Here is a 26,273-nt window from a genome sequence, read left to right as displayed (position 1 = left end):
ATCTTATGCAGTTAGGCCAAAAAAAAAAAAAAAATCAGAGACACACAACACGTTGGCTCCCCCACCTGCTCAGCACCCTTCTTTTCCTCTTTTAGTTTCCAGAGAATGGCTGGAATCTATTTCTATTGAATTTAAATACTGCCCTGTATATTTGATGAGGCGGGCGGAGGAAACTGGTTTGTTTAGGAGGCAGTGACTGAGGCATCCTGGCCAGGTGACAGAGAAAGGGAGAAAGAATCCACACCAATGTGTATGCAGTATATTTTACTCCCAAGAAATAAAACACATTTTTTTTTTCATATTTGCTGAAAAGTAAAACGATAATATCGTACGAAATGTTATACACAGGATAGTTGTACATAGCAGTTTCAGAAACAATGCATCCACCAGAGAAACTATTCTAGAACTTATATTCACACATTTTTTATAATAATAATATGTTAGAAACATACAGTGTGGCATTTAGTATATACATTCCTTTGCTCGCAAGCGAAAATTCTAGCCGATTCTGTATAACATGCTTTCTTTTAAAGCCTAGACTTTAAAAACACTGTCGTGATAGTACTAACAACTGCTTTTATAAAATTAATTTGACATTTCGATATATATACATCCTTTCAGTCATTTTAATGTTAACAATGCTAAACTTAAAAAATAACAAGCTTATAGTAATGTTAAAATGTCATATCCAGTCAAGCATTTGTTGGTGTACGCGCCTTCTTGCAACTGTTGGAAATACTTTCAGCGAAAGATGTCAGACGCTTGGGGGCGTTCCTTTGAAATCAAAGGCGCCCTCTTTTTGAATTCAGTGGTTTCTTTTCCTCCGGCTATCTTCTTTTTTCCTCTTTCCTTCCGTAGTGCGCACGACCTTCTAGCACAATTCTCAGTCTTTCTGGGGGCAGAGTTGCCCCCCTCCGACAGTCCTCGGATCCCCGCGCCCTGGGCGCGGTTCACACCGGCCGGTCGACTGCGTACTGGCAAGCACTCAGGTTGGAGGCCGGGTTCTGCACGCTGGCGTAGCCGAAGCTCGAGTGCTGCTTCGCTTTCAGTCTCAGGCTGGCCAGGCTCGAGTTACAAGTGTCCCTATAAACGTACGGAGGAGTCGGCGGCGCGTAAGGACAGGCGGGCGTCGGCACCGCGGAATTCAGCGACGGGCTGCTCAGGTTGTTCAAGTTATTCAGGCTATTGAGGCTGGAGCCCGGGACGCCGGTCACCGCGGAGGGCACCATGCTGGACGACATACTCATGGAGGAGATGGAGTTGGGCGGGGAGAACATGCTCTGCGACGACAGGGGGTTGACGTTCATAGAGTTGAAGAAGGGGAAGCTCTTGGTGGACAGGGACGCCGACGTGAGGCCCTTGGCGGCCCAGTTGTTGTAGGAGTAGCCGGGGTACATGTCGTCGTAGGGTTGCATGAGCCCGTTGAACTGCGGCCCGAAGCCGTTCTTGCACAGCTCGGCCTGCTGGTTGCGTTCGCGCTTCCTCCACTTGGCCCGGCGATTCTTGAACCAAACCTGGGGTAGTGGGAATAAGGGGTGAGACAGGGGACACAGAGACAATGATTAGTAAAAAAAAATAAATAAAAATAAATAAATAAATAAATAAATAAATAAATAAATAAATAAAAATAACTCGTTCACACAAAGTGCCAGAGGCCAACCCGGGTCACACTCTTGCTGCCTGCCCCGCGTCCGTCCCTGCGGTCTACAAGCCACTGAGAATAGTGAAAACAGTACTGGCTGGCGCTTGTCCCAGGCCTTGGTAAAGCTCCGAGGCCTGGTTCTCTGCAGCTCGAGCGCCTGGGCTCTGACCTGTGCCGCAAGGCCCGGTCGAACGCCTGGTCGCTTGATCCCCCCAACCTAGGCCCTACCTGGGGTCCAAACACACTGCAAAACAAACAGGGCCATTCCCGGACCCTGCAAACTTGCTTCCGTTCCAAAGCCACAGATCCAGCGACGAGGACCAGAGGCACTGAGAGGGCACCCACTCTCCTCCCACACGACCCCTCCCTTCCCCCCAGCACCTCCATGCTCGCCCCCACCCCCACCCAAACAACGCGCTAGAACCCCGACGCGACACCCTTTCTTTCCTAGAAAAAACAACCAAATAAAAGGCAAAAAGCCCACCTCCTCGTCTGCTCGTTAAATCCCAGGAGCTGGGCAAACTGGGAATCCGGAACCAGCCTGTCCACAGCCCTCCACCTCCCTCCGTCTTGTTCTGTACCATCCCACTCCCACCCAGGCCTCGCCAGCTACCGGCTCAGCTCGGGACAGGACCAGTGCCGCCGTTCGGCTTTGCGGGAGCTACTCCAGCTGGCCAGCCCCCAACCCCGCGTCCGGTGGCCCCGCCACAACCCCTCTTCCAATCCACACCGGGCCCACCCGTCGCCCCCAGACAGCGGCTTTTGTGTATTGGAGCGAGGCCTGGCCCAGCCGCTCAGAGCTGACACTGGTGATGTTTCACATTACACATCTCCGTCGCGCCCAGCCGTCTAATCCGCTTTTTTTTCTTTTTCCTTTCATTCTTGATTTCCTTTTTTTTTTTTCCTCTCCCCCTTCCTCTTTGCACTCGATTGCTATAAAAAGCAAGCCTCACGCACTTGGCTGAACAAGGGAGAGCTGGAGCAAGCACCCGCTGCCGAGGGACAGGGCCGCGGAGAAGCGGGTGGGGTGGGAGGGCTCTCCCCGGGGATTTCAGGGAAAGACAAATTGTGTCTTTATTTTAATCACTTGTCATTTCTACTCCAGGCCTTCTAAACTTTGACCAGGCGAGGAGAATACGTGCGAGGCCCGCCGTTCCCTGATGCGAAAGAAAGCTCAAGAAAGACTGACCTTGCTCAAAACCACGCGGCCCCAGCAGGAGCGCGGGCTCCCGCAGTTAAACTAAAACCACTCTCCACTTCTTCCCGGCTCCTTTATCAGCCGGCACAGCCACTAGCCAGCAGCCGTGCCGCGCACAGTGTCTTCCTTCTCTTGGCTTTGGGAATACACTGTAGTTTTTTTATTTTCGTTGTAGTTTAATATTCTTTTTCTTTTTGCTCCCCCCTTTTCTTTTTCCCCCTTTCTTTCTTCTACACAGACTGCGTTTTATAAAACAGCGATCTCTGGAGTTTCCTGGGTTCCATTTTTCCTCTTTCAGAATCTTAACAATTTTGGAAATTCCCACCGACCGGCGTTAAACCAGGATACTGCTACTGGGTAATTTATTTAAGCTTTTTTTTTTTTTTCCAGTCCGTAAAGGAGCAGATTTGCTACAGAGTAAAGGTAAGCTCTCTTTATAAATCTATAACTATAATTAAGCGAGGGATGTTGAGTACAGCCTTCAAAGAGCTGAACTTCCTCGAGAAGATAAATAAACCAAATTAAACCGTCTTTCTTCTCCTTTCTTTCTAAAAGTGCTAGCAGTACAGTCGTTACTTCTAAGGATTACAAAACTAGGTAGTTGAGTGTGAGAGAAATCTGAATGGCTGAAAAACCCGCCCCGGAAAAGACCTGTGAGCAACTCTTGCTAGCCGCGGAGAGAAAAGGCTGGGCCCGGCTGGGCGCGAAGGTTCTCCAGGGAGGCCAACCCTTGCGTGTTTCTGGAGGGTTTTCTTGTTCTAGGCGCACAGGTTGGAGCCTGTTCACAGCTCCTGGCGGGGAGGGATTTTATTGGCGCTCGTCTGGCGACGGCAAGCCGGGAACACAATGCCCTTTGCTGAGGAATGCCCGCGCGGCTCAGCTTGGGAGGGCGCCGGGTGGCCCGGCAGAGAGCGGGTGAGGCTCTCGGCGCCTGCGCCAGGCCAGCCGCTCCGTCTGGGAACCGGGAGCAGTAACCCGGGGCACACTGGCCGCCTGGAGGCCTTCGGCCTTGGCTGCTTGTAAAGCGGCTTCCCACCGGCGCCCAGCTGCCTTGCAGCCACCACTTCCACCGCCACCCCCGCGCTGCAGGGTCTGAAGCTAAGGCCTTCTTCCCCTCCGTTCTCCCAGACTGGGTGCTGGTTCCTACCCGGACTCGGGCTTCCGTAAGGTTGGTCCACACGGCGATTTCTTCGCGCGTGGACATGTCTGGGTAGCGGTTTCTCTGGAAAGTGGCTTCCAGCTCCTGCAGCTGCTGGCTAGTGAAGTGAGTCCTCTGCCGGCGTTGCCGCTTCTTCTTGGAGGGGTCCTCGGCTCCCACATCCTCATTCTTTCCCTGCTGGCCCTTATCTTTCTCTGAAACAGCAAAACAAAACAGAACAAAAAGAAAACACACACAGTTTCGGTTAGGTTCCCACTTGCAAAACGTGAGCTCCTAACCGGGTCGGGTGGCAGAGATGGCACCGGGAGCCCGGCTGCTGGATGGGGACAGGGCTGTGCCCGGCGACTCAGTTCCATAGGGAGCGCTGCGTCTGGGGGTGAGCAGTGGAAGTGTGGGTGTGTGCGCCCCGTTTCCTCCCCTCCCCCAGCGCCGCACGTTTTATTTACACGTTTATCTCACTGAGGCGGTACACTCGTTTTTTATAGCCTTTGCTCGCAAGCATACAGCCCTGAGAAGGCACATCTTTCAAGACACGCACATGTGCGTGGTTTACAGACAACATCCCCCAAACCTCAGATTTCCTCACAGTTTTGGAAGGCTAGGAAAGTGGATGTTGGGATACAGGTAGGAATCCAAGTTGGCCAGCTCTTCACCGGGCGGGGAGTTAGGTCTCGTTGCCAAGGGCCTTTCTAAGCAGTTTCAGAAATACTTTTTAAAGGAGGGAGGCTCCTTGGGAGGTAAAGGCCAACAAGAGAATAGGGGTAGAGGTGGGGCGGCCCCTGAACGTCCCTGGAGCGAAATGCTGAGGCATTTGTGACCTGAAAAAACCAAGGTAGACACGGTGGCGTGTGCCGGATTACTCGCGCCACAGGAACCAAATCGGTGGGGGACCGAATGGAAGGGACAGGGTCACTAGAATTACGGCTCCCGGAAGTTCTGCGTTGAGCTAACAGAACGACCACTCCCACCACGCCTCCCCCAGGAGGGGGCGACTTCCTCGGGGATCAAGAGGACCAGGAGGCGCCGGGGGGTTGCGCTCAAGTGTCCGTGGGGGCAGCGCGGCGCCTTACCTGAGGCTTCAGGGCTGGAAGTATCGGAGATTGTGTGCACCTCCAGCCTGTGTTTGGAGGAGTCCAGGGAGCGGGGCTGACCAGGGGCCAGGACCGAAGCCATGGCTAACGCCTGGGGATGGTGACAGAAGGGTGAGGAGGCGGCCGACAGCTTAGTCCCGGCTGCTCGGTGCTCCAAGGGCAGCGGGCCTTTCATGCAGTTCATGGACGAGGGAAGTGCGGCACGCTATGAGTCCCGGGCTACCGCCCGCCGAGCCCCGGTGGCCGCCGGTTCTGGGTGGCACTCTAGACGCCGAGTGTCCCCGTGTGAGCCGAGACGGCAGAGCTAGGGGACGCAAGCCCTGCCGAGTCCTCCAGCCAAGTTCCCCCCGTCTTCTCCAGCTGCAGGCTCCAGCCAAAAGTGTTCGGCAGCCGAAAGTCAGGGGGGTCAACGGAGACTTGGGGACGTGGGCAGGAGGGAGCCGCGGCGAGCCTCTTTAGGGAGCCGACTTCCACGATCCAAAGCGAAACAAGAATGGGCAAAGACCCTTCTCTTGCCTCCCTCCCTCCCCCAGATACCCCTCCAATAAGGACAGTTACGGGCGCGCTCTGCCCGCCCCCCGCGCTGCAGCCCTGACAGCGATGTGTCAAGAGTGACAGGGACAGGTAGCTGATATTAGATCCCCCGCGGCGGCTGCAGCCGCCACGGCCACGGCGCGGGCCTCCGAGCACACCCTCCGCGGCGCGCACGCACACCCCCCTCGGGCCGTCGAGCTGGAGCCGGGCCCCCGCCGCAGCTCAGCTCCAGACACCCCGGCGAGCGACGGACAAGATCTGTGGCTCCGTGTTTCCCTGTTGGCCTAACATCTTAAAACCAGAGGCGGGCTTCCTGGTGGCGAGACGTCACTCTGCGGCGGCCCTCCCCAGCTCTCCCCGCCTCCGCCTCCTCCCAGACCCTTCCCGGGGTCGGAGTGACGTGGCTCCACACCAATCGCGAGGCCCCGAGCCGTGGCAGAGGGATGGTTCTGTCTGCACCTATCAGCAGTGCGAGGCCCAACTAATTCCAGGCTGTGCCCACCGGGTCTACCCAGGCGCGCTCCTGGGAATTCTGCTCCCGCCCGGCCAAAGGCAACCCGGCTTTTGGTTAGGGCTGGAAGGTGGAGAGAGGAGGCTTGGGGTCGGAGGGCTGGGGAAAAAAGTCGAGGACCAAAAGGTAGAAGGTTCAGCAAGCACCCCCTTTTCTCTTCCTTTTGTGTCTCACCACATCCATTTCTAGACCAGAGTTCCCCCACGCCCCGGGCCAGGACAGAAAGGAGATGTGCTACCTAAAGCTATGAAGTTAAAAACACCAGCAAATCACCTTTCCCCATCTTAATTCCGCCCCCCACCCCGTTCGCCTGTCGGGTGGATGTCGCGCTAATCTGAGGAAGCTTTACTTTAATTGCAAAGAAGACAGAGTCTTGAAAAGGCAGGCTAATAAATTAGAAATCTAGAAGAAAATGGACCCGTCAAAAGGAAATTACCTTGACTTTAGTCGAACAACTGCTTGGTGGTTCACTCTGGATTTATACATGAATAAAAAGTCGCCTCAAATCACGTCCTCTGTAATGCTTATTAGTCCCCAGACAGAAAACTCACAATAGAGTAGAAACCCTAACCCAGCGCTTTCGAAATGCTGAAAGCTTATCCATTCTGCTTAACGTTGATTAAGACACATCCTAGATCTTTCAAATTCCTTGTACACTGTATTAAGTTCGTCCTAGCCAGAGAGAGCTATGCTTTAAATTCGACTCCCTTGTTTACTTTATTATCAATCAGATTCAAATCCAGGCTTTAGCCCGTAGAATCAACAACCTTGAGCTAATTATATAGAAAATATGCCTTAATGAATTTCCATACAATTAAGGACGTTGCCAAATGACCAATTTCAAGGATGATTTTTAACAGTCATTTTCTTTTCCTAGGGAGCTCAAGGAGTAGACAGAAACAGTAGGTTTGTGCTGGGGGTGGGGAGAGGAGAGGAGGGGGGTGCAGCCTAGAGGACTGCCCAACTAGGACAAGCAAAGTCTTTTTCATTTGTATAAAACAAAATAGGTCACTCGTGGAGGCATCAGCACGGTGCAGCATTATTCCAAAGGAAATATAAGTTCCAAAGAAATAAATTCAAACACATTCAAAATAATTTTTTTCTCTCTAAATTCTTTGTGGGACTAGAAGGGAGGAGTCTGCTCAGTGTTGGAGCTCTTACCTAGCTCTCAGGAGGTTCTGGGCTTGAGATCTAGTCACACACACACACACACACACCACCTTTTGTCCCCCAGCCTAGGTCAGCTAAAGAACACAAAGCAAACCTAGCCCTCTCCCCCGGTTTCTGCATTGGTGATTGTTTTACCCTGGAGTTAGTGTTATCATCCCTGAGCATAATTTGTTTGACATTACAGTCAATGATTTGCAACGCCAGTATAAGGAATCTTGAGCAGATTCCCTCCTAGCCCTTATTCACAAGGTTGGGGAACTTAGCCTGGCACTAAGCAGATGAAGCTGACTACAGATATATTTATAACATTTGTCTCTCTTCTACCCTTACCCCCCCCATGCTATCAACAATTCTTCCCATCTTAAATACTCAAGACCATCCAAAGGACCAACACGAGATTTATTTCCAGTCTCGTCACACCACTGTCATTCCATTTTGAGAATCTGTCTACTAGGAGACATTTCTTCATAAGCTTTAGGTCAGCATTCTTGGTTTTTAACCATTTATTCTAGCTCATCCTGTCCTGCCCACACACAAACACATACACACACACCTGCTCAGAGCAGAACACAAGCCCTTGTGGCAGGGCTGCGTTAACTGAGACTCATACATCCAGCTATATTAGGTCCTGCAACCTTATCGCTAAATTATACACATTACACCAGCAGCCTGTTGGTAAAGAAGGTTAAATTAATTTACATTCTACTCATTATCTGGTGCTTAAATGACGCATTTTATCCCTGAGATTTGGCGGGCCAATCTCCTTCTCAGACCCCACAGCGTTTCACTGAAGACAATGTTCTTACATTTGTAGTGGGTTTTATCTGATAAGACTCTAATTTGCTTAAGTCTCTTAAATAAGGGTTTTAAATGTTTCTAGCCATTTTCTTATTGAATTTCCTCTAATTCCCTCAAGATCATAAAGTATATGTGTAAAGTAAATATTTTTCTCCCGTGCACTTGCCAGCAAATGACCTATAACTAAGTCAATATGAATCTTTTCTGCCCAATATGTTTACTAATCATATTCTAGTTTCTTCTTTTAATCCCCATCATAACTGTGGGTATCATGATACAACAGCCCATTAATGCTTCATTTCATGATAGACTCCATTGCATCAAGAATGAAAGATTCTCTCTACTTTGGTGGGCATACTCTTCTTTGCTTCAAGATTTGAATCCTGAAGTGTCAAAAGACAGTTGTTTTTGTTGTTGTTGCTGATTTGTTTGTTTTTGAGGCTGGGGACCTTTTTGAAGACTTATTTCTCTGAGAAATAAAACTGAGAAGGTGCAAAGAGCCATATAGATTTCCAACATCATTTTGCATTCAACCCAGAGACTTTCAGCTTACGCTCTGGTGGTTCCACTCTTCTGGTAGAACATTATATAGAAACACACACACACACACACACACACACACACACACACACACACACACGGCCTCAGCTAGAACCTCAAATGGATGGAAAACCCAAGGGTAAGTGCTTTTTCCTCATAGTGCCAAATTATGGGAGATTTTGGAAAGATACAGATGTACGGACAGCCAAGTCTAAACAGATAAAAACTTTAGATTGTGTGGAATCATTAATGTCAAGAGAATAAAGGCATCCAAGCAGTATTCAGAGAATGCTGATTAAAGTAAAAGCAGAATCGCACATCATTGAGGTATATTCATGTATACAGCTGTTCACACACATGCATGTATGTACATGAGCACACATATACACAAACAACTGATTCAAATGTATTTAAAAACATTTTTCACAGTCAACTGACCCTGTCCTACTTGCCATATATATGCCAAGCAGTTCTGGTAGGATGTCACCTTTCCAGGACCCAAAGGGTTCATGCCAGAATAGGTTGTGGAGGTGTGTGACAGAGACCAAGAAATGCTTTGCAGTGGAGACTTGGGGGTGGTGACCAAGTTTTGGAGTTGTAATCAGCTTGAGATTTGTGGACAGTCACCGGTGACTTAGACCAAGAAGAGGTAGGATAGTCAAATCACACGTTCAGTGAGTTCAGTACTACTGTGAACACACGCTCTTGACTCTAGAAATGATGGTGACTTCAGCCATCATCAAAGAAGTTTTCTATTCAAGAAACAAACAGAAAAAAGGAAAAGAAAGAAAAAGAAAAGATAAAAGGGGGTCAGGGAGCCTGGGCTCTGTCATGTGTCCTCCTTGGACCCAAGGAAAGGAAGCCTCCTGTTAGGAGACACTCGGGACCCATCAGTTGGGGTTTCTTGCTTACTCCTTCCAAGAAAGACCCTCCAGGAGGGAGGTCTGTGACACAGGGTCAGACACGTTTTGAGCTGGTATTTGCCACTGATTGATGACCCGTCTTAAAGTCTTATTTAATTTCACACTCTTTAGTGTTAGTTGAGCAAAGTCCCCGGAGCCATCCCCATCTCGGTGAGCAGTAGGTCTGGGCAGTCCCTTTTGGTGGTTACGGTACGGGCTGAGACTGAATCAGTCAATCCTCCAATTTTGCAAAGATTCTGCCCTCAGAACGCCCCTGGAAGATGGCTCAATTAGAGGTCTCCCTGAACTGTCAGGTCATCAGGAGGGGTGTGTACAGCCGCCGCAGGTGTCTCAAGGACTAGGCCTGGCCAGGACTTGGCCACAGGATGGGCAGTGACTGTGTGGGTGGGTAGTGTTGGGCACAGAGGTCAGAGGCATCCTGCCACTGTACCCAGAGAAGTGGCCTTTATTCCCTTTGTTTTTAGACACCAGGCTTGAAAAGATCCCCCCTCCCATGAAAGTGACCACCCCTCCCCAAATTAAAAGCTTCAGAGTGGATGATTTTTCTCGTTCCCTAAACCCAACAAGAAGTCCAGGTTTGTCAGAGAGGAGAGTTCTGTTGTAGATGAACTACCATTGCAGCCCCATGAAAACATCCCTCTACCTCTCCAGTCTGGAGTGGTTTGGGGTGACAGCCTAAGGAGGTATCAGGGTGCCACTGAGAGGTATCCCCCACTGCCCAGTGAGAAAAGCAGAAGAGAGTGGGAGGAAGCGGGGTGCTGGCATGACTAACCCAGGAACAGCTAATGTCCCCTCACATGTTTGCCCCTGAGCATGGCAGGTTTACTAGGCACTCATTTAATTTATAGAAAGCACCACTTGACTGAGCCATGAGATCGGAATACTTAAATGTGACATAGGGGTGTGGAGAAGAGAGAGAGAGGGAGGAAAGAAACTAGGGAGTGAGAGAGGAGAGGAGGAGAGGGAAGCTGAGGAGAGCAAGGCCGCCGGGAAGAGAAGGAACATGAAAATAAATATAGATATATCCAGGTTTGGAGACTGGGAAGTGCAAGCGGCTAACTGAAGTCACTTAAAAAAAATAATTGGATTAAACCAATCCTCTCTCTCCAGCTCATGTTCTCCTCCTTTTCCTTTCTCTCCCTCTCCCCCCTTTTTTTTCTGTTTTTTTTTTTTCCTCTCCCAGACATGCTGGTAGCTAACATACAGCATTAGTTGCCATGGTGACCATAAATCACATAAATCCAAAAATACCCACCTATAATCTGAGATGAAGCTTTTATTTCCCTAGCGAAATAATATTTTAAAAGCTGTCAGCTGACCAAAAAAAAAAAAAAAAAAAAAAAAAAAAAAAGGAACCCACCTCATTGTAGTAACCTTCGTAATGTATTACTCTAAAGGTTTAAATTAAAATGTCAGCCTGTTCAAAACATGCTGGGAGAATCTTGGGCACTCCGTGTCAGATCCTCACAAAGACGTTGAGGACGCCATCACTCCTGATGGTTCTTCCACACACGCACACACTTGTGCATGAGCGTGTTCCAGTATGTTCTTCCCTACGCCTCAACTGCTTTAGTCTTAATGGACTCTAGGCACTGGTTTGTAAAAGGAGGGAGTGTCCTGTTGAGGCTTTTTAGGGGCCTTTTTGTGTCGCACGTGGGTCATTAATCCATCTGGGGGTGGGTGATCTTTGGATGGCTTTTGGATGGGTGCATCTTAAAGAAGTTCAGAAGAAAGAAAAAAGAGCCGGAGAGAGCAAAGCTGCAGTCTGGAGAGCTGAGCGGTCAAGCGCGGTGGTTAGCGAAGTTCAGAAAGAATGGGTCCTTGTCTCCCACCCCTGCCTTCTTTCCCAGGGGAAGAAACTTTCCCGGTTGGAGTCCCCGGGGAGGGGCCTGCGGCTGCAGTTGGGCCTTTTGTCTTCTAACTTGGGCTTGTTGTCTTTTGCCTATCTTGGATTACAGGGTATTCGCCTAGATGAAGAGCCATTAATTACCCATTCAGTCAATATTAGGAAGACGACAAAGCTTTTTACATAGGATTAAGAAGACATCAGATTGTTCCATTAGTATATTCCTGCTCACGAATAAGCTTTCGTTATACATTTCCTTTTCCCCGGAGTCGCGCTAACAACTGCTGCATATATTAACAGCAGCCTGTGCCGAGCAACAGCCTAAGCGGGCTAAAGAAACTTTGAGTGAGAATGGAGGCGGTCGGAAGGAACGCCACCTGCAAAGAACGCTTGCCACCGGTCATCAGGGACGAACTACCTGGACAGCTGGTACTATTTCCCTCTGGGGCTGGGGGTTGGAAACCACTGGCAGAGAGGCCGCTTCTTGCCAGCACACTGCAGGTTTAATGGTGGTGGAGGTGGTGTCCAGTGGGGGAAAAGAAAACAGATAACTGCCACCACCCAGCTCTCCGGTCGCTTTGCTTTTCCAAGCCTCAGATCTCCTTCAGCTAGCACCTGTACCTTGCCTCCTCGTCACAGCCAAGATCTCTCCACTTGCTCAGGGCTCAGATCCCTGCCCCAGGCACCACCATTTTGCATTTGCGACCGGCTGGTTTAAATGGCTCTCCTTAGGCCTCCCGTTTAAAGGGGCTTCATAGTGGCGAAGGGAAACCGAACCGTTGGCGTTTGTGGCTACGTTAGAAGTCCACATAGCTCGAGCTTCGCCAGCATTTTCTAATGATGTGAGTGGGGGCCCAAGAAGGAAGCCGTGCCCATTCGAGGGCCAGAGTTTACCCACGTCCTCCAAAAGATTGAGCTGGCACCCCGGGAGACGGGGTGTGTGGGGACCCAGGATATGGGGAGGGACCTTAGAGTTTCCTTCCTGGGGGGGGGGGATCTGGGACTTGGTGCGATCAGAATACTTTCAGCCCAGCCATTCTGTCAAAGCTATTTAAAAATTAATGGCATGGCGGGGGGTAGGGGAAAGCGAGTGAAGGACTGGCCGTCTGTCACAGGGCGAACTGGACAGGCTTTGAGGCCAAGCGGGCGGGCAGCGCTGTGGGCCTTCTATCCTATTCTACTGCAGCGACTCCAAAGATTCTGCACTCTGTTCTCTTCCTGAAGGTCAAGACCATTTTAAGAGTTCCTAAAAAACTCCGAGAAGTCCTCAGCTGGCCTCTGCTCCTTTCTGAGGGACCGGCCAAAACGCCTCCCTCTCCTGGGACCAGGCCATCTCTCTACTTTACTAACCCTCTCCACCTCTGCACTGCTTCCAGTTTCCAGATTTGAGCCTGATGGTAGGTATCAAGGAGCCTGGCTTAGGTTGGATGCGAACTGGGGTCTCCCTTAAGGAACACCTAGCCGCGGTGGGTGTTTGAGGGAGGAGAGGTACGGTCATCCCTGAGCATCAGAGCTCTCTCTTTGTCATTACATGCCACTTAAAACCATGTTTTCCTTTTTAAAATAAAAGAAACCCCTAAAGCAAGAAAATAAATCCCAATCAGAAGTTTGCATATTCTGTACATTATTTTTGTAGTATCTAAAAGGCACTTAACTCTAATGACCTTCCTGCAGTGACTGAAGCTTTTGCTTACTCATATATGACATCTTTCCCCCCCAATCTATCAATTCACACACACACACACACACACACACACACACACACACACACACACACACACGACCAGTAAAATCAAGGCTTTCAGTATCTCTTCCCATCACATGCCTCTATTAAATTAATGTCATTAAACGCGTTTGGACAGCAATTTTTCCTATCGGTCCATAGATAGAAAAACAGATGTTTTGGCAATGTGAGAAGAGGAGTCTTTCATACACGCTTTAGAACAGTCTGGCCTCCAAATAAAGGCTACTCATTCTCATTTCTCTCTCTCTCTCTCTCTCTCTCTCTCTCTCTCTCTCTCTCTCTCTCTCTCTCTCTCTCTTTCTCTTCCTCTTCCTCCTTTTAACATTTTCTATTTCTTTTCTTTCTCCTATTATTAAAAGCGAATGCCAGGGCACTTAACAGTGGGGACTGGACTCAGTAGGCTCCGGCCGCATTCTGCCCGCCTAACAAGGACCTCATTCCACCAAGGACTCTTTGAAGGGGTCCTGCGTCGATCAGCTCAAAAGCAGGCCACCTAGCTTCAGAAACAATTCTTTGGGTCAACGAAATCAGGGTTGGGGGTGGGGGGTCGAGTCCCCGGGTCAAAGCCCGCAGGATGTAACTTGCCCTCTGCAAGGCGGGCTGCCCACCCGCCCCCTGCGAAGTCACCTTCGAGCTCCCCTGGTGCGGTCAGAGCCGAGGCCGAGCTTGCACAAAGCATTCTCTCTGGGAGTCATCGCTGCTCTTGATTTTTAACCATTTCCCAAACATTCTCCAGTCTAATAATTTATTTTTACGACCGATTATCAAACAGAAGAAGAATTTAACACAATCTTAATGACAGAAATCACCCGACATTATCTCTACACTGCCCCTATTTAACTCCTTGGGGTTAATCCCGGACAAGTGAGCGTTTAACTGGCCCAGCAGGACAACTGAGGATGTGTGCAGTGTCCCGCAGCGAAGCTGCAGCTTGTTTTAGACGTTTTATTTCAACATAGGATGCTTTTCTCTCAGCAACACGGAGAAAGCCTTTGCTTTTTTGTGTGTTTTCTTCTTCTTCTTCTTAGTAATACGTTCTGTTTACTTCATGGGAGTTCTAAATTACCCCCTCTGGCACACATTACATTGTGTCCTTACACTTTAATCCGGAAGGAGGGGGTTAGGGGCCGAGGGCTGTGGGGAGTTTTATCTCCTCCCACTATCAAAGGTCAACAACCTCCTAAGGTTGGGCACTTACTTATTACGGAGCCTGGAAAACCCGGAGAATAGAAAACCCCGTAAATTGGAACTTTACATGTGTTTTCCAAAAGAAGGCCTCTTCATCTCTTACATACATACATACATTATTATCTAAGGACAAATTTCTATTTCTCCAAGGCCTTGGCTGTGCGTGGGAGACATTTTTTTTTTTAAAGCTTTTGCCCAAGTCTTCAGACTGGTCTAGGATGAAATCAGCCAGCCAAGGAACCACACTATCCAAGTCCAACCCACAGTAGTTAGGACAGCAGGGGGGTCTCTCTGACAGAAGCTCACCACCCCAGCTGCCCTCGCGGGCTGCGCACAGTTGCAGTCTCAGGCTCTGCAGGGCTGTGGTCCGAACCCAGACCCTCCCTCCGAAGCGAGCCTTCAACCCAACTTGACAGCGCTTGCCGGACGCGACAAACTGCACCCACAGGCCTGGGTGGGGCATGGCTGTGAGCTTTCAGGGACCGGGGTGGGCCCTGGTGGTGCTGCGTGCAGTGGGGCCGGACGAGCGACAGAGGTCGCTGTTGGACCACTTTGCGCGCCAGCTGGAGCGGTCGCGGTAGGCTGGGGCGTGCGCAGGGGATCAGACCACAGGGAGAGAGAAAAGGGAGAGGTGTTGGGTCTCAGGAGTGCAGTATAATTTGTGGAAAGGAATTAAAGTCCCCGGGTCGGCTGCTTCGCGTTCTACCCAGAAGCCAATTGTCTGAGGTCTGCAGCGGGGACACCGGCTCCGGCGGCTTCGCCCGCCTGCGCTTCACCGGAGGCCGGGAGGCCCGGAGGCGGGAGCCCGGCGGCGCGCGGCCTGCGCTGCCCTCCCCCTTACCATTGGCGCCGGGATGCTGCCGCGGGAACGGCTTGCTGTTGGCCGCCTCTTGCCGGCTCTCGGCAGAGTCCGTGAACTCGACCTTTTTGATTTCGGAGTCTTTGGAGAAGAGACATTCAACGGCCGCGGGCTGCACGCCTGGGCCGCGAGGGCGCCCGCCCCACGTGCAGGGGACGCCCGAGGGCGGCGGAAAGGAGCCCCGGGCGAGGGCCAGGGTTAGGGGGCGAGGCGGGACGGAGGAGAAAGAGGGACAGAGAGCAAAGACCCCATTAGAGAGGGACCGACCGCGGTGCCCAGCCCTGGGGACCCCGGGCAACACCCAGTGCGGACGGTGATCCGTCCCTGGGCCACTCGACCGGCAGCCCTCGGGAGTGTCAGGGCCATCCTCGCTGCTTCACCTGAGCGCAAACCTCCCCGCAAAGACCAGGCCGCGGCTGTGTTAGACTGGTTTCTTTTTTTTGCATAGACACTCCCCTGCCCCCGAGAAAGCTCCTGCTGTGGGGGGCCTCCCTACAGAGCCGGTGCCTTCCCCACCGCCCTAGTTTGGCGCAGTTCTCCCTTCCAGGGACCCGGGCTGGAGAAGTGGGCTCTTACCTAATTGCACACACGCCGACACTAGTTTGCGACAATTGGTCTCCATTCCCCGTTATCTGCAAAACAGAAGAGAGGCACGGCTTTGAGAAGTGGAGGCCGTCGGGAGCAGGAGGCCCAGAGGCGGCTCCTTGCGGGGAGGTCAGGATCAACTCCCCCTGTTAACAGCTTACTAGGTGCTGGGGGTCAGGCGCGCTTCAGCCGCCCCAGAGCTTCTGGGAGCCGAGCAGCTCTTTCCAGCTTCGAATCCAGGACTCCCACCGATGTTTACCTTGAGGGATTTACGTCCCCAGTTGCTGGGGGAAAAGGCCCAGAGGTTAGGAAGCCATTAAAACCGCGGGCTTCTGGAGAAGCTGCGGGCACTACGTTCAAGGGCACCTAGGCCGGGGAACAACCTGAAGCTTATACACAATTTGGGGGTGGGTAGAATAGACTTCTCTTTAGAGAGATCACCATTCAATAAGGTGTTAGTCAGTTTGAGCTCAGCAAACATTTGCAGAAGGCCAGAAAACAGCTTGCCCCGTCCCACAGAGCAACTTCCCCCCGGTTTTCTGTAATTCTGAAAGGAAGGGAGTCTCGGCTAAGGGTGCTCCAGGAGCGAGCTGAATTAGGGCCTCTCATCCACCAGGAGCCGCGTTTCCATATTTAGCCACACTTTTCCCTGGAGATACTCATCCAGCCTTTTATTTACCCTAAAGTATGATTTAAGATCGTAGAGCTGAGATACGCGATGGGCTGAACCAGACGGGAGACCCGGGCAAGCGTCTCTGGAGGGGCCGCCAAGCCCAACGCACTGGGGAGGCTGCTCCTCCCGTCTCTGCCTTTCCCCGTCTCAGGCAAGCTAGATCCTTTTCAAATTTCCAACCGCAGCTCAGACAGCCAAGCTTTTGACGCAGCGGCCCCTTTTCTTTGCCACAGGCAAACCGGGAGAGGTGGGTGGCGGAGGGCTAGATGGAGTGGTTGCTTTCAAGGCAAGAAAGAAAAGAAGGCGCTGGGCTTCTCAGGCCCCTTGAATCTCTGCTCCTGACTCTTGCTAACGAGGGTACGCCTGCAAGCGGAGGGTCCATTTCTCCTGGAGCCCAGGGCTGGAGGTGGCAGCCGGCTTTGCCAGGCTGGTCGAGGGGCAGAGGCAGGCCTAGGAGCCCTGGGCCCAGTTTTACCCTGAGTTGCCTTTCCATGCTCCTCAGCCTCTCCTGGAGCAACCCAAGCTCCAGGAGACTCTGGCCAAGGTCGCGCTGCCTGGAAAGAGGGGCCGCCCGGTGTGGTGGCCTGGGGATCCAAGAGTGGGGAGCCACACGCAGTTCCCCCCACCAGCTAGTGAGCACCGGGGTGGGAGGGACCCTGCCGATCCTTGTGGACCCGTGGGCCCAGAAGTAGCAGTTTGGCGGCTCCAGATTTAGCGATTCTGCAGTAAAATCACAGGATTAGTCCCTGATTGAGATGTCTGTTCGGGAGATATTACAAAATTCATTATCACAGCTTTCTACTAACTCGATATGAAGTAACACAGATGGGATTTTATTAGTCCAGACTTCAAATGTTTACTTATGATAATTTCGGGGGAAATTTGCATGGCATCATCATTTCGATAATCTTTTTTTTTTTTTTTATATGTCTGAACTGGCTGCATTATTAGCCGGTAGCCACAGCATTGCAGATGGCAACTGCGTATAGTTGTATTTATTTATTTATTTATTTATTTATTTATTTATTTATTTATTTAAGAACTGAAATATACCGAAAAGAAAGACCTGATCCCTGGGTACAAAGTCGGTTACTACACATTCCCCCCACCCCCAAGCTTTGGTGCTGAAGACCAAACAAAGCAATGGGAAGCAAACCTTCAAGACCGGGTAGGCTTCAGCCTAAGGAATGAAAAGAAGATCAAGACGGTGTTCCATAGGTCCTTGCTACACGTCCTTCCTTGGGACTCTGAGATGCATTTTGCAGCAACAGGAGTCCTGGGTTCTGAGACTTTAATTTTATGCTCCATGTAATTACCAGGCCTAATAACTGGGTTCAGTCTAAATAACTGAGGAATTTTTTTTTAAAAGAGAGATCTTCAAGCCTTATCTGCTGATACTTAAACTTGCCCTATCAAGGCAGCTAAGGTGTGACAAATTTCACTGCCAGATTACAACAATGGTTTCGACGGCTAATCTCCACATTTTAGAGAGGAGACGTTCCCTGATTTGAAGTTATTTTCATGCCAGAAGTTCACATTCTGGTTGGGATGTATATGCCAAGCAATCTGGTGTGGGTCAACTTCCATTCTATATCATGATCATGTTAAAAAGCACTACACAGCAATTAGCACGCACAGCACAGCTCTGGCCAGACAGACAGGCAAGCCCTAAGAAACGGAGCAGTTTGCTTAAAAACAGTTTCTGATGAGCAAACACAAGAATGAAACAGTAGAAGAAACTACAGTTTTAATCACTCCAAAAATCCCCATGTCACTGCTCCCCATTTACTTTCTTATCCCAGAGCACAGCCATTCATGGAAAGCTGAAAAATAAAAAGCACCGAGGACATATGTTTTAAATGAACTAAATTGGTGTGATTAGCCAGTAAATTAATTTGCAGTGGGTAATCATTTAAGGAAATTAAGACACCACTTTAACACAGCTCTGTATTTTAGCATGTGCCCAGCTCTAAAGCTCAGTGGAATCTGGGCTTCTGGAGCATCAGAAGGGGGACCGTGCTCAACTTCCAGGACAAAGCAGGCGGCAACTTAAGCGTAGTTTTGCTGAGGCAAAGCAAAACATCCCATAAGTGAAGCAGCTACTTCATTTTTTTAAAAACTAAAGTTCGATTATAGAAATCCTGTGCTCATTTTCAGTCACATCAACAAGAAAACAAATCCTCAATTCATTTTGGTTATGAGCTTTTCTTTTTGTGAAATGATTGGTATATACATTTTAAGTGGAGTTGCCTTCAAATGCTAGTTCATTTGATTAAAACATCTTTAGTTGTGATTACTGCTCTGAGAAGGATACAAAGAGACCTATTAAAATCAGATTACTTGTTCGGTAAGTAGTTTAGAATGTATGAATGCCTATTTTGTAATTCATAATAGCAAAAGTTTCCCCGCATTTTAATTTGCCTTAATAAAATACAATACTCCTTCACAACAGAAAAAAAAAAATGTCCCAGCTCCTAGGACAGTGTGATTTTTAAATTGTTTAGGGACGGTGATTAAATTGGAATAAAGATTAGCGTATTCCCCCTGTTTGGAATGGCATTTTTTACTTAGTTACCGGTTGCAAAAAACATTTGCTTCCCAGCATCCAGTTAAAATGCATCTCCTCAAGTACAAGATTGGAGTTGACTGGCGATCAATGTAAAGGATTTATAATCCGAAGTAATTGTGCCGGCTTGGCATCTAGGCCTGGCTCCCAGGTAATTCGCTTGGGCCTGAGAGGTCACTAACTGCCAGTTAAGATGGAATCTCTTTTTTCCAATGGGTAATGATGGGAAGGGACTAATCTATTCCAGTAGCCGAAACTTTGTAGCCGGCTCTTTATCTTGGGTCAGCTAATCCTCGGTCGCAGGATTCCTCCCTATCCTGTGGGCATCGAAATTTCAGGGAAGATGCCTCGTTTTAAATGCCAGCCATGTCTGGCTTCCCCTAGACTTCAGCGCCCGGCAGGATTGTTCTAGTGTCTGCCGCTGAGGACGAAACGGAGCAGGGCTCTGCAAGATCTGTTTGCCAACTGCGCTACCTCGGGAGAAACAAGCCGGGAGAGCCACAAATCACACAGGGCGGAGGTTTCTCCAAAGTGGAACAAATTTCCAGACTCGCATTATCTCACAGCTCTGTGGGCGAGAGGGCCTCCACTTACCCGCTACCGGAGAGAGCGGCTGTCTCCGTGTCCCACCGCTTCCCAGGGTGACTGCCAGGCGGCGGGGAGGCTCGGGCTGCACAGCCAGCGCCGTGGAGCGGGCCTGGGGGGGAACCGGCCGGATCGCGAGGGTGCCAAGTTCCGAGAGGGTCCACGAAAGCTAGCGGGCGCGGGCAGTTTCTGTCTGCTGCGCTCCAGCTTTCTCGCTGGGTCTCGCACTCTCTCTCCCCTCCCTTGCGCTCATCCCTCTCTCTTCCCTCCGCTCCCGACTCCGTGTGCCGAGTGACGTGACGTCAGCAGAGATTCCACCAAACTCCAGTGCACAGTGGCGCGCGGGCGGGCGGGCGGGCGGCCGAGCCTGTTGTGCGCTGGGCGAGCAAGGAGCGAGCACAGCGCTTGGGCCACTGCGGGCGCGGGGGGCGGGGGGGGGGAGCGTGCAGGGGCGACTAGGGCTGGAAAGTGAGGCCCTCGTGCCGGGGTAGCTGCGGTTCGGGCACAGAACCCGGTGTGTGTGTAGGGGGGAGTGAGAGGGGGGAGCCAGCGGAGCACCAGGGCTGGAGGCTTCCACAGGAGCTGGCTCAGTGGCTGGACTAGCTCTTCAGCTGGGGTTCAAGAAGGGGGGGGGGCGGCGGCGAAGAGAGAGAGGATAGGATGGAGGGGACGGAAAAGGATCGCGCGTCAAAGCCGGGGCCCTTCTAAATCTGAGTGGGAGGGCCAGGGCCTGGGGTAGACAGCCAACCTCCCCGCGCGCGGAGCAAAATCTGGGTTGCTTTTGAGGAAGGGACCAGGAAAGTGGCCCACGAAATGAAACAAAGGGCGGTGTGCCTTGGTTGGATCCGGCTGAGGCTTCGGGAGTGTGGGTGTGAGTGTGCGAGCGTGACCTCCTTTCAGGCCTGCAGAGCGCAGGAGACCCGGTTACTGCACAGAACGGCTGCAGGGGCTGTTGGAGGGAGGGAAGGGAGAGATCCAGAGGGCAGCCGTGGAGATAGGTGGATGGATGCGGTGGGGAGGTGGAGATGGTTGTGGAGAAGTTGGAAAAATGGGGTGAGCGAGCAGAGGGTGGGAGGATCGAGAGAGAGAGAGAGAGAGAGAGAGAGAGAGAGAGAGAGAGAGAGAGAGAGAGAGAGAGAGAGAGAGAGAGAGATCATCGGAGGAAGGCCTGGATTGTAGTGCAGGCGCGGCTAGGGCACCGTGTCTGAGGTCAAGGTTGGTGGATCCCAGCGATCCCACTGTTAGAGAGCAGGCAGAGAGGGCCACAGGCCTGCCAGTGTCCGGGATGGGATCGCCTGCTCAAGGCTGGGACTCTCCGAGTCTAGAATTTCCTCTGCAGGACCTACACTCAATAAGTTCATCCCGGGTCACGGATATCTCATTTTTTAAAATGACGAGGTTAAGGTTCCTGACGGAGAGTGGTATTAAATTGCATGGGATGGGGGTGGGGAAGGAGGAGGAAGCTTCCCCCATGTGAGCGTTTGCTCTTAAAAGTCTGGAGTATTTAAGGTCGAAGGGGGCCATTCCTACTCCAAAAATATGTCCTACTTCTGAATCCTCGTGTTTTTTGATTTCCTAATGTGCCTGTATTTTGGTAACGAACAGAATATTTTGCCCGGGTCGTGCCTTTGGGTGGAAGACTATAAATATGACTCGCCTGGAGGACCAGGTGTGAAGGCGTCTGCCAGGCATATGGGACAAATTTCTTTCGATCTCAAGGTCATCCTGTCAATATATGTTTTAGGAAGGTATCAGAAAACAGCTCTACCCCGTGGGTTCGCGGTTTCTCACCAATGTTAATCCTTGTTGGGGAACAAAACCCGATCAGACCAGGCATTAAGGCTCGCTCCTCCTTGCTCCCTAGTAGGAGACAGAGTTCCCTCTAAAATTCATACTGTCCTTCCTAACTTAGCGCACCGATTCATGTAACTTGAGGAAAATACGACGACTCCTCTGAAGACTGCTCACGGGGAGGTATACGGGAGGAAAGCTAACCCAGGGGCTACCGCAAACATGCCGAGCTTTCTCTGAATTTGGGGGCTGTCTGGAGCGTGTTCTATGTTTTCTTGAATGACTCCGTGTTTTCAGTTCATTGGTGTTAGCAGTAAAAACAGGCAAACAAACTCGCTCAATTTGTTTTGAGTGCCAAATCCCTTCACTTTGAAACAGCTAACAGTCGACAGATGGACTCATTTTATGGAAAGAGTTAGCCTCTTCAGCCTGAAGAAAACTGACGAGAGATCTGCATTTTAAGCCATCCCTAACCTTGTAACATCCATGAAAACTCAAACTTTCTCTTCTTACCCAATGGGAATGCAACCCAGTGCTATTTAAAAGAGGGGGGGGGGTAGCCATACTCTGTTTTTGTTTCCTCATTGTTTCTGAGCCTTCTGAAATAATTAAAAAAAAAAAATCAAATATCTTCAACAAGTCCTCCAACTGAACTCTGGTCTCACCTCACTGGAATATGTCCTGGACAACATTTTTCATCTCTGTCCATCCACGATTTTTGCTGGCTGGTCACCCTTCTAAATAATGGGCTAATGTCCCACTTCGATTCCCTCCCCTGCCTTGCATTTTAGAAATTAAAGAGGTGCTCGTAGATCAGCCTGGCCAGGAGCTGTGAGGCTAGGGGATCTCACAGAAAAGTGGCAAGAATGTGAAAGTCTAGACTGGCCTGAGACCAGAGAAAAAAGAAAGGGATTGCGCTAGAAAACCGCGCACATCTCTGCCCAGGCAACTCTTTCCTCACTTTCAGGATTCAGAGGTTTGCAGCCAGGGCTGGGGGAAGGGACTCCGGGAAGCGAAGTGGACGCTGCACACTCCCTTGTCTGTCGGGAGTCTCCCCCACCCTGCCTGGTTAACCCCGGTCTAGGCGGCTGCTGTCCCTCGGTGCTGAGCTGGGTCCTCAGCATCGCCTAGCACCAGTGCAGCTGAAGTGAGCAGCTGGTGGGAAATGCAAATGGCTCCAGGAGAAATAGAAGATCCAGAATGATTCTCATTCCCTCCTCGAGTGTGGGGAAGGAGCTGGACATACGTTTCACGCTCCTAATCCTTCTTTTACATTTTTAGTCATACTCCCATTAAACAACTAATTAATGCTCAGAATCACCAGGGAATACATTAGGCATGCAGCAGGGAGGCAGGGTGCTGGGGGTGGGGAGGGGTGGGTAACAAACCACTGAGCTGATTTAAGACGTGGATTTCAGGTTTTTTTTTTTTTTTTTCTTTTTCTTCCTTTCCCCTCGTCAAAGCAGCAACGCCAGAGTGGGCCACAGTGATTGTATTTAGATTCTGACTGCTACTTCGAAGTAGAAGGGGCTAGAGGGAGTGTCCAAGGCAAGCGAGCAATTCTCTGTCTTGCAGATGTAAACAAGATTGTAGCATCAAAGGTACTAGCTCCTTAAGGGCCAGGTCGTCTGGACTGCGAGCCTGGGCTTCGGAGACACTGACCTATGTATCTGTGAATTTCAAGGATGTTACACTTTTACATAAACAACTCCGGTGCGAGAGCCTGGCAATTCCTAGTTAAAAAAAAAAAAAAAAGCACCCTCCAGTATGTCTTAGCAGTACACCACGCCTTTAAGCTTACACCCCTTTTGTCCCCCCGCTCCCCAAATTTGAGCTATATCTAAAGATAATACAAAGCAAGGCACTGGACTATTTCTTTCAATCGTTTCTGGTGACCATTCGATGATCAGATTTAAGGGGACGGGGTTGGGTGGGGGTGGGGGTGAGAGAGAAGAGGACATCTACAAGGCAGACGTTAAGGGCAGGACGAGGGTGCTGGCTCCACAGACTCAGATGATTTTTAGGGAGATTTTGAATTTTATTTCCCCCGCAACAGTGTTTTGAAGCAATCAACAGGGTTGTCAGAGTAGGAATGAAAATGGGAAGCTTTGAGAAGAGGAGCACTCTGTGATCACAGAGGGCAAAACCAAGGACAGATATGGGGTGACCCCAGGCAACTCACTGATTCCAGTCAGCATTTAGAAAAGGCATACTATTCCTTTCAACCCGTTGTGGTGGGCTGGCTACTCGCTACCATCTCCTTTCCCCAGCCTTCAGCACTGGCCAGCAATTGTCCCAGCTCCTTTATCTGACTACAAGCAAGTACTTAAATACCAATGGCGAGTGACGTTTAACTGCCTCACAAATTATTGATTTGTTGTTGGTGCTTCTAAATTTTCTCCCCAATCCAGATCTTGTTTCGAATTATCTGAGAGGTTCGACCAGTGTTTTTGATGCTACAGTATAGAGATTGTTGTTTGTAAAAAGGCATTTAAGATGAACTGATTGATTTGCATATAAATTAAAATTATTATGCATTGTCTATTCCTGTTTTTTTATAATCATTTTGAAATTAGTACTTAACCACTTGAGCTAAAAGAATATATAAAAGTCTGTATTGACTCACTAATGAATTACCTAATTAAAACGTCCGAGGAATGCTGTGTTAAATCAAGACATATTAGGAGAAGGATGAATACTAGAAGACAGCACACCAGTATCTAGAATTCTGAATCGTGGAGTCCGAGCCTTAATTTTGCAGTACAGTCTTGCTCTGTGGTTAGTGTTTGTAAATAAATGAAGTGGAAAAGTGAACGCCATTGGCCGCAGTGTCTCTAGCCCTTTGCTCTGTCTGGAACCCTTCAGTCCTAACCCAGAAGCGCTACTGCGGGAGACTCGGGCCTGCCCCAGGGGTGCCGGTCTCCTCGGGTCTGCAGGCCAAGCTTCCCTGGTGTTGGGGTCCCGCCGGCAGGCCTGGGAGAACCGCAGCGGCGCGATCTGAGAGCTGGAGCCAGCGCGGACATTTAATAGATAAACTAACTGAGCATTCACCTTCGTCCGGAGCAGCCTAGGAATAAAAGGTAACTCGTCTTAAGAGGGGCGGTACAAAGCCCGCTGCAGGAGTTCAGAAAAGGCTGGCGGTGGGAAATCTGTAGCCTGGGGGCTCACCAGCATCCCCTTTCATTTCAAGCACTTATCGATTGGCTGTTGTCATCTTTGGCGACGCAGAAGGACACTTGAAAGAATTTCTGATGGGGCTCTGATCTGAGAAAGGAGGTGACCTGCCCAGGCTCCCACCAAATTGTTAATTACCACATCAACTGCTCCCCCCCCCCCTTACCCTACCTCTTTCCCCCATGGCAACCGAGTTTGCTGTTCTTAACTTTTTAATTATTCAGAAACTCCCTTACCTCTGGGTGGCTTCACTTTTGCAACAGTGTTTCCATCCGACCCCCCTCTCCTTCCCGCGGTAGGGCCTGTCTATTGATCTCACTGACCTTTGGCACATCTGGGCCCTCTGAAATCTCTCAATCTTTTCAGATTTGAGGCTGGAAGGCTACTCCCTCTCTGCCCGTGTGCACACACTCAGAGATAGGAAGACTTAAACACAGACTGCCCTCAAACCGGGGGTGGGGTGTGTGTGTGTGTGGGGGGGGGAGAGCAATCTAACAGATGTTAGCTTTTCGGTTGTCTATGGAAATCTGAAATGTCTGCCTAATTTCAACGCGGATGCTGCTCGCCTGCTTTTTCTTTCTCAGAGCAGTTGGAACGTGTGTGAAGTGTGCTGGGGGTCATCTGCACTATTTACCATGCTGAGAATAAGGAGGGGCCAAAGCAGCATACTGGTATTTAGATGGCACCAAGAATCTGTTCTCATTTTGGGGTTCTTCCACCAACTCTGGCTACCATAGGCATTAAGAGAGGCATTCCATGCAGGAGCTCCCAGGAGGAGCCTGCACTATGGGAGAACAGGTAAAGCTGCTGTCCAACGCAGGATAATTTAAGGATCGTTTCATTAGAATGCAAATTTTATTTCATGGTTCTTGTCATCACTGAGTTTTTAGCATATGTAGAACTAGATGGGGGAAAATGTTAACAGATCATTGGTGATAGAGAGGGCCCATCACAGGAAAAAAAAGACCTTTGGGTTTGTAACTTGGTATTTTAACTTTTTTTAATTTTAAGATTTTAATCTTTATTATTTTGTGTGTGTGTGTGTGTGTGTGTGTGTGTGTGTGTGTGTGTGTGTGTGTGTACGTACTGGAGTGCTAGTACCTATGAAGGCCAGAGACACTGAAATCCCTAGATCTTGAGTTAACAGGCCCTTGTGAGCTGCCAGAGTTGGGTGCTGGGAACTAAACTTGGGTTCGCTGGGAGATTGGTATGTGCTCTTACCAGGTGAACCATCTCGTAGCCCCTGTGTTAATTTATAATTGTGGGGATGAATGAGACACAAACTGCTATTTATATTTATTTATAATTGCTAGCCTGAGTTTGCATCAGAAATAGCTACACAGCATTTCTTTTAGCATCTGATAGCAAGTTCATAAAATGAAATCCAAGAGACAATCTAAACTGGTAAATCCAATGAGCTGACTATTTCTGCAAATTCAGGATTGTAATTCTCTTCTTGGTTGGTCTTTTTGAACTGTCTCCTAAGTCTTGGAAGTCTTTATTAGGTTTGATATCATTTGGATTCATATTCATTATGTGAAAATCCTATTACTGTGCTCACCCTTAAAAGTGTATGTTTGTGTTTGTGAACACTCCAGCGTGTGTGTGTGTGTGTGTGTGTGTGTGTGTGTGTGTGTGTGTGTGCAGTCCAGCAGACAATCTTGGGGGTCTTCCTCAGAAACACTGTCCATCTCCT

The 26,273-nt window shown here is 49.9% G+C and overlaps 1 protein-coding gene across 2 annotated transcripts; it reads right to left on the bottom strand.

Moving 5' to 3' along the window:
• Nucleotides 1–249: 249 nt before the first annotated feature.
• Nucleotides 250–19,901, bottom strand: Pitx2 (paired like homeodomain 2). Of its 2 annotated transcripts, XM_028856621.2 has the most exons (4): nucleotides 19,622–19,901; nucleotides 15,780–15,835; nucleotides 3,988–4,193; nucleotides 250–1,514 (listed from the first exon to the last, which is right to left on the bottom strand). In XM_028856621.2, exons 2-4 carry the CDS (start codon nucleotides 15,823–15,825, stop codon nucleotides 951–953), a joined length of 816 nt encoding a protein of 271 aa, XP_028712454.1. In that variant the 5' UTR covers nucleotides 15,826–15,835; nucleotides 19,622–19,901; the 3' UTR covers nucleotides 250–950. The 2 variants fall into 2 exon arrangements, with proteins under 2 accessions (XP_028712454.1, XP_028712447.1); XM_028856614.2 differs by lacking the exons at nucleotides 15,780–15,835; nucleotides 19,622–19,901 and adding an exon at nucleotides 5,070–6,019.
• Nucleotides 19,902–26,273: the final 6,372 nt, after the last annotated feature.

This window comes from Peromyscus leucopus, chromosome 6, assembly GCF_004664715.2.
Source record: "Peromyscus leucopus breed LL Stock chromosome 6, UCI_PerLeu_2.1, whole genome shotgun sequence".
In the NCBI taxonomy this organism is placed as follows: domain Eukaryota; kingdom Metazoa; phylum Chordata; class Mammalia; order Rodentia; family Cricetidae; genus Peromyscus; species Peromyscus leucopus.
The sequence above is the reverse complement of the archived record's forward strand: the minus strand, read 5'-3'. Positions and strand labels throughout refer to the sequence as shown.